The 7581-nt window shown below is 35.9% G+C and overlaps 1 protein-coding gene across 4 annotated transcripts in view; it reads left to right on the forward strand.

The window, feature by feature from the left end:
• The window catches only part of LOC106873381 (uncharacterized), a 158460-nt gene extending 151710 nt beyond the window's left edge, over window positions 1-6750 (forward strand). For all 4 annotated transcript variants that reach the window (XM_089354874.1, XM_014920722.3, XM_014920723.3 and 1 more), the window contains 4 exons: window positions 963-1163; window positions 2692-2793; window positions 3508-3560; window positions 6566-6750. In XM_089354874.1, coding sequence (XP_089211000.1) covers window positions 963-1163; window positions 2692-2793; window positions 3508-3560; window positions 6566-6578 — 369 coding nt within the window. In that variant the 3' untranslated portion in view covers window positions 6579-6750. The remainder of the gene's footprint in view (window positions 1-962; window positions 1164-2691; window positions 2794-3507; window positions 3561-6565) is intronic.
• The last annotated feature ends 831 nt before the right edge of the window (window positions 6751-7581 follow it).

Below are 7581 nucleotides of genomic sequence, written 5' to 3' on the forward strand. Positions count from 1 at the left end.
CTCATTATTATCTCCATCATCAATATTACCATCTTCATCATCTTCAGTGTCATCATCAGCATTATTGTCTCCATCATTACCAACATTATCATCATCATCATTGTCATCATCCTGATTACTGAGTATTATCCCCATTTTCATCATTTTTGTTCACATCATAGTCATCCTTAACGTAAGTTAGTATCATGTGAGTGTCTAATAAAATTTACTTGTCAGTAAACGTTGTGTTAGTAAACCTTGGTTACTTATAAACCACATATTCTGGAGGAAGTAACTTATATGTAGCAATAGACTTAGTTTCCTTTCCAGTGGTATGTTGTTTCTCATCTCTTTCACAGAAGCATAATGTATGCTTTGTCTTGCCCCCACCCAACTCCAACTCCTGATGGAATTGTAGGGATGGTGTTGTGATATTTGAAGTGTCCTGGGCATTTATAGTTGTAGTGGAGTTCATTCCTGTCCATGTTTAATCACAGCTGTTTCTTTCATAAAGAGAAAGAGGCAAACAGGCAGAAATAAAGGGAGAGAGGAAGATCTAAGAATCAATCCCAGAATGGAACTAGTAGTATATTTATTGCCCCCCCCCCCAAAAAAAAATCTAAAAAAAAATGGGGTGGAGGTAATGGACAATTGTCATGGACATGTCCAACGCACAACTTCACCAGTGGGTTGGTTTGACTGTTCTATTACTATATTTCTGTTGAAACACAATTGCTTTTGATTCAATTGATTTGAAAATAATGAATTTATTAAAATAACCTTGTTGTTAGGCTGGTGTTTGGAATATAAATTAACAAGGAATTTTGATGGACGGTTTTATAATGCAAATCACTTTGAAATAGGGAATCTGTATCCTAGAACTCTGGTGGTTGGTGTCAAACAGATTGATTAATGAATGTACGTTTATGTATGTATTTGTGTCTATATTTTTGTATTTATGTGTATGTCTGTTATATTTGTAGGCCAAACAAACTGCCCTCATGCTGTCTGTGAGCCACGGCCGAGGTGATATGGTCAAGTTGCTTCTGGAATGTGGTGCTGACATTAACTGCCAAGATGAAGACGGCTCCACGGCTTTGATGTGTGCCTGCGAGCACGGACATATTGAGATTGTGAAGACGCTGATTACTGATCTGCAATGTGATGCCACACTAACTGATAATGTAAGTAGTAGTAGTAGTAGTAGTAGTTGTTGGCGGTGATGATATTTATATTTTTATTGTTGTTGTTGGTGGTGGTGATGTATTTGTTTTTTTTTGTTTAGTCTCACTGGTTAACTCTGATTCAAGTATATCTGCAATCAAATATATTCCATCTGTGACCATCCCCATCTACTTTATTTTCAGTTGTGGCATATCTGGAATTACATTGTCCAGTATGTCTTTCTTTTCTTAAAAAGGTAGGATATGATATGAAGGTGATTTGGTTGCTATTTTTAGTTGATTGTGCAATGTCTTTTGAGTTGTTTTTTGGCATTGTCAGTCAATCTATATTCTTCCATAATTGCAACCATCAACTGGAAGTTACTATCTACCTCCTTCCATACAGAAATAATTTTCATTCTTCTTTTCCTTTCATTTCACTAACTGCATATAAAATAAAAATATTAAAAAAAGTTGCATAAAAAAAACAACATATGATACACTAGTCACAAAGAAAGTAATAAAAAGTTCTTAGGAATAGAATGAAGTAGTTGATTATTGAGAATGTGTTATTCAGGCAAGTGAGGCTATCGAGAAGGATTATAGTAAAAAAAAAAACTATCATCCTTTACTTAGATGTTTATAAGAGGAGCACTTTGTGCAAAATCATTTAAAATTTTATTCATAAATTTTAAAATATTTTTTCATGTTACTAAAGATGGTAAAGTTTTACCACAAACACATTTATTGATTACTCAACGGCATCTTTTTAACATATTTTTTTCTTACATCCGTTGAGTCTGGGAGATTTGCATCTTGGCACACAAAATGACTCCAGACAGTTTAACCTTAGATCAAGAAGAGATTTATGAGTGAAAAGCTTAACCACTTAGGTTCATCTTTGTACACAAAATGACTCCAGACAGTTTAACCTTAGATCAAGAAGAGATTTATGAGTGAAAGCTTAACCACTTAGGTTCATCTTTGCACACAAAATGACTCCAGACAGTTTAACCTTAGATCAAGAAGAGATTTATGAGTGAAAGCTTAACCACTTAGGTTCATATTTGAACACAAAATGACTCCAGACAGTTTAACCTTAGATCAAGAGGAGATTTATGAGTGAAAGCTTAACCACTTAGGTTCATATTTGCACACAAAATGACTCCAGACAGTTTAACCTTAGATCAAGAAGAGATTTATGAGTGAAAGCTTAACCACTTAGGTTCATCTTCTCCTCTTTGTATATTATTGTTATATGTTCGATGTACTTTTTCTCTTTATTACTGTTGCTTCATCTGTGTGTTCTGTTTATAATAATAGTCTAGTTTTACCTGTTATCTGATGGATGCCATATAAAATGTGCCTGTACTGGTGCCACATAAAAGCATCCTGCTGCATTTTTATGCACCCAGTAAACTATGTAAAGTTGTTGACATTAGGAAGGACATCCAGCTGTAGAAACCAAGGAGCCGAGACAGCTCTTGAGCTGGCCAGCTCCTGTTAAACCATTCAACCCATGATGACGATTCTTTTTTCTGCATTCTAGGATGGACAGAATGCTTTGGCTGTTGCCATGGAGGCTGGCTACAAAGACATTGGTGTTATACTTTATGCTCATTTGAATTTCTCAAAACAGCCTGTGTCTCCTGTAAGTATTGTAACACATATTAAAATTTTTTTTTTTATATTTTCTTATTGGATAGAAATTTATTCCAGACTTTGCACAATTTTCACCATTGTGGAATTCCTTACTGACATTATCCAGTTATAGGTATGTCTAGGTTGTTGAACAGACCTATGTCCAAAGGCATTAGTCAAGCCTTGATCATCCTGACTTTGTTTTTCTTTCAGGTCTGGTGTCCCATTCAGTGGGGCAGTCTTGTAATCTCGGTTGCTTATATACACCATGCAAACCATGTTAAGCTCTTGTGTTTTGAGGCTTAGGGTTCATCACAAATTAAAGTCTAGATTTACCCCTCACTACATTATCCCGTGTGACCTATCTTAGATAGTTGGGTGTAATTTGAGGGTAACTTGACTGCTATTATTAAAGACTACTTTGTTGATTTAATTTTCATTGTTGTTGGTACACTACTGCTGTGTGTATCTATATTTGATATTACATCAGGTTGTAGTACATATAATATAGCTCAAGTATTGCAGGCCAAACAAACAAAGTTAGTATTTGTAGTTTTGTTGGTTAGTGGTGGCTGGGCTGATATTCAGCTTCTGTTTATGTGAATTTGCAATATTATCAAATTGAGAAAAAAAGCCCTTGTGTGTGATGTAGTGGACTGAAGAAATATGCAAATTGAGTTTTAGAATAAGGTGATTTGTTCATGTTGTCGCTTTATTGTTGCAGGGTTTACACAGGAAACGAAGGACAAGTTCAGATTCTTCATCATCTGCTGCAAGGTAAATACACACACAATCTTCTCCATGCTCTTGCACCTACAGTTATACATGTTATACAGAATATAGGCACAGGAGGGGCTGTGTGGTAAGTAGCTTGCTTACCAACCATATGGTTCCGAGTTCAGTCCCACTGCGTGGCACCAAGTGTCTTCTACTATAGCCTCGGGCCGACCAAAGCCTTGTGAGTGGATTTGGTAGACGGAAACTGAAAGAAGCCCGTCGTATATATGTATATGTATACATATGTGTTTGTGTTTGTTCCCCCAACATCGCTTGACAACCGATGGTGGTGTATTAACGTCCCTGTAACTTAGCGGTTCAGCAAAAGAGACCGATAGAATAAGTACTAGGCTTACAAAGAATAAGTCCTGGGGGTCGATTTGCTTGACCAAAGGCGGTGCTCCAGCATGGCCGCAGTCAAATGACTGAAACAAGTAAAAGAGTAAAAGAGAATATATATATACGCATACATACACACATATGTTTACTTATACACATATACATACAAACACACATTTTTGTATTAAATGTTGCGATATATACAGTCCTTATTTACACATGTTGGTTTCAACTTTTGGCACAATGCCACCAAATTTGGGAGAGGGCTAAGTCAATTACATCGACCCCCAGTGCTCAACTGATACTTATTTTATCAACCATGAAAGGTTACATTGACCTTGGTGGAATTTGAACTCAGAACATAAAGACAGACGAAATGCCATTAAGCATTTTTCTTGGTGTGTTAACATTTCTGCCAGCTCACCACCTTCACACGTACTAATTTTACTATTAGTATAGTGTTTAAGGCAGCGATGAGTTGGTAGATGCATAAGTGGGGAAGTATTAAAATATTTTGTGCATTGAAGAAGTATAACCAATTTATTGCACATAAATTTGAACAAAATTTTATATGGACCCCCAAGGGCTGTGTGGATCTCAGCTGGGAACCATTGGACTAGTGTTACCCTTCTGCCTAATTAAAACAAACAAACTTCTCCTTAAGGTTTTTTTTATTTTTAAAAGTTAGGCTATGAGAGGTGACACTTATCTCATGATTTTCACTGGTCCTTGCAGTTAATGTCCAGTATGCAGGTAAATATTTGTAAATATTTTGTAAATATAATATGCAGGTAAATATTTTTTGTAAACCTAATTTGAATCAGCATGTGGTGGGGAATCAATAAGAGGTGTATAGATTAATTCCAGTTTGTAGGTTTCATCACTGTCAGTTGTATTGTTTACAAATAATGTACATATTGTATATATACAATTTAAACACTTTGCGAAGTGGACGTGTTAGCTATTAATTCGTGATTTATACAAACATTTTGTCACTACTCGACATCTTGTCACTACTCGAAAGGTGACATATGAAAGATAGATAGATAGATACATACATGCCTACCTACATATACATAGATACCATACATTCCTACCTACATATACATAGATACATACAGACATACACACATTGATACAGACATACATAGACATACAGACAGACACAGACAGACAGACACATATATACATACATACATACATACATATGTACATACGTATGTACATACATACATCATACATACATACATCATACATACATACACCATACATACATACATACATCCATACATACATACATCATACATACATATATAGGTAAATTGATGGCTAGGTAGATATGTAGATAAACAGATAGATATATAGGTAGCTTGATAGATAGTTAGGTAAACCAATAGATTGGCAGATAGACAGATAGGTTTATAGTTATCTTGATAGATCTGTAGATAGCAAAGATTAATATAGAGACAGGTAGATAAATTAAACATGTCGATATGTTAGCTAGTTGGTTGGTTGGTAGGTAGGTATGTATGTATGTGGGTAAATAGTTGGGAACTAGGTTGGAAGACTGATAGGTAGATAGATGGGTGAGTTGTAGATGGATAACAGAAGGATGAAAGACAAACTAACTGGACAAGCAATAAAATGTATGAACAAACTAGTTAACAAACCCTCCAGTCATGTATTTAACTAAACACATGTAATTGGAGAACTTGTAATACAGGATTACACACACACACATCTAAATACAAATGTTGGCACATACACATCTATGGTCATTCACATACATACATGAATGTGTATGTACATAAACTGATGTGCATAGATTTACATAGTCACATATGTAACACACACACACACACACACACACATATCTGTCTTGTTTTAGTCATTAAACTGTGGCCATACTGGTGTAACACTTTGAAGGGTTTTAATCGAAATAGTCAAATTCAGTACTTATTTTTTAAACCTAGTGCTGATTCCAATCATTGTCTTTTTGCTGAACTGTTAAGTCACGGACATAAACAAACCAACAAATTTCAAGTGATTATGGGAGCACACACACACAAATATATATAAGAGTAAAGGGTAAAGACCCCCTTCGGTCATGAATGACCATGGGATTGCACTTGAAAGTTCCCCTTCAAAGGTGAACTGGAGCAACTTGAAAATGAAGTGTCTTGCTCAGGAACACAACACATGGCCCAGTCCAGGAACTGAACTCACAATCTAATGATTTTAAGCCTAGTGCTCTAACCACTGAGCTATTCACATTCACATGTAGTAGACTAGAGCAACATGAAATGAAAGCAGACATAGGCATCCTCTCAACCCCCCCCCCCCCCCATTCTGTCAGGGCACTTCTCCTATCTACAATGTTGGCTGGTATTCATTTTCGGCTGAGTAAACCAGCAAAAATGAAATGAAATGCCTGCTTAGTCCAGGAATCAGACCCACACCCTTATTATCATGAGCCCAGCACCCTAACCAGTTGGCCACCTGTTTGTACACACACACACACACACACACTGAAATACACGTACATGTTCTCACACACGTGTGTGGACACACATACCCACTCCTATACTTAGATGTATTTAAATATGTATGTATAATATGTTATTATGTATATAGTCTCTTTATCTTCCTTTTTTGTTATTTTTCAGCACACCTCGGTAGAAGATCCACTCCCACCAAATACCAGAGACGCCAGAAATTAGAACACGCATGCCACACACACACACACACACTCTCATCCTGCTATTATTATTATTATTATTATTTTTTTATTATAATTTATTTTATAGTGCATATTATTTTAGGTTCTGTTCTGCTTGTTTTCTTTTTTTTATTTCATTTTGTCTTTCTTTCTCTTTTCATTCTGTGGCAATCAATAGCATATATAACCATTGACAAAGAAGAGATATACTCACACAACACATACACACGCATACACACAGCTGTGTGTGTGTGAATAAGATACATAGACACATACACATATTTTGGGTACTCACACACGCACAGGAGGCACTCATACACACATACTCAAGCTAGGAGTGTGCTAACCAAGAAAGAAAGACAACAAAGTCTAGCTGAAGATAACAACAATAATTCTTTCTTTTTTTATTCTTAGAGATGAAGAATTCTGTATATTATTTACATTAGATATGTGTCCTCATCTTGTTTGTTGCTATCACAACGTTTCAGCTGATTTACTCTCCAGCCTTCATCAGGTGTTCAGTTCCATGCAGTACCTTGAATAAATAATAATAATAATAATAATAATGACATCAGCAAAAAAATACCTTAGGAATGAGAACCCAGAGTTGGGTTCGAAATTCTACCAGGACACCTGATGAAGGCTGGAGAGTAAACCAGTCGAAATGTGGTAACAACAAGGTGAGGACACATACCCGTCCAATGTAAATAATGTAAATAATTCTTTCTACTATAGGCATAAGGACTGAAACTTTGGAGGAGGGTTTTGTCGGTTACAATGACCCCAGTTCTCAGCTGGTACTTATTGTATCGACCTGAGAAGGATGAAAGACAAAGTTGGCCTCAGTGGAATTTCAACTCAAAATGTAATGATGGACAAAATGCTGCTAAGCCTAGCAGCATTTTGTCTAGGGTGCTAACTATTCTGCCAGTTCACTGACTTATTTATTATTATTAATAGTAA

This window comes from Octopus bimaculoides, chromosome 7 (assembly GCF_046866305.1).
Source record: "Octopus bimaculoides isolate indiv1 chromosome 7, ASM4686630v1, whole genome shotgun sequence".
In the NCBI taxonomy this organism is placed as follows: Eukaryota; Metazoa; Mollusca; class Cephalopoda; order Octopoda; family Octopodidae; genus Octopus; species Octopus bimaculoides.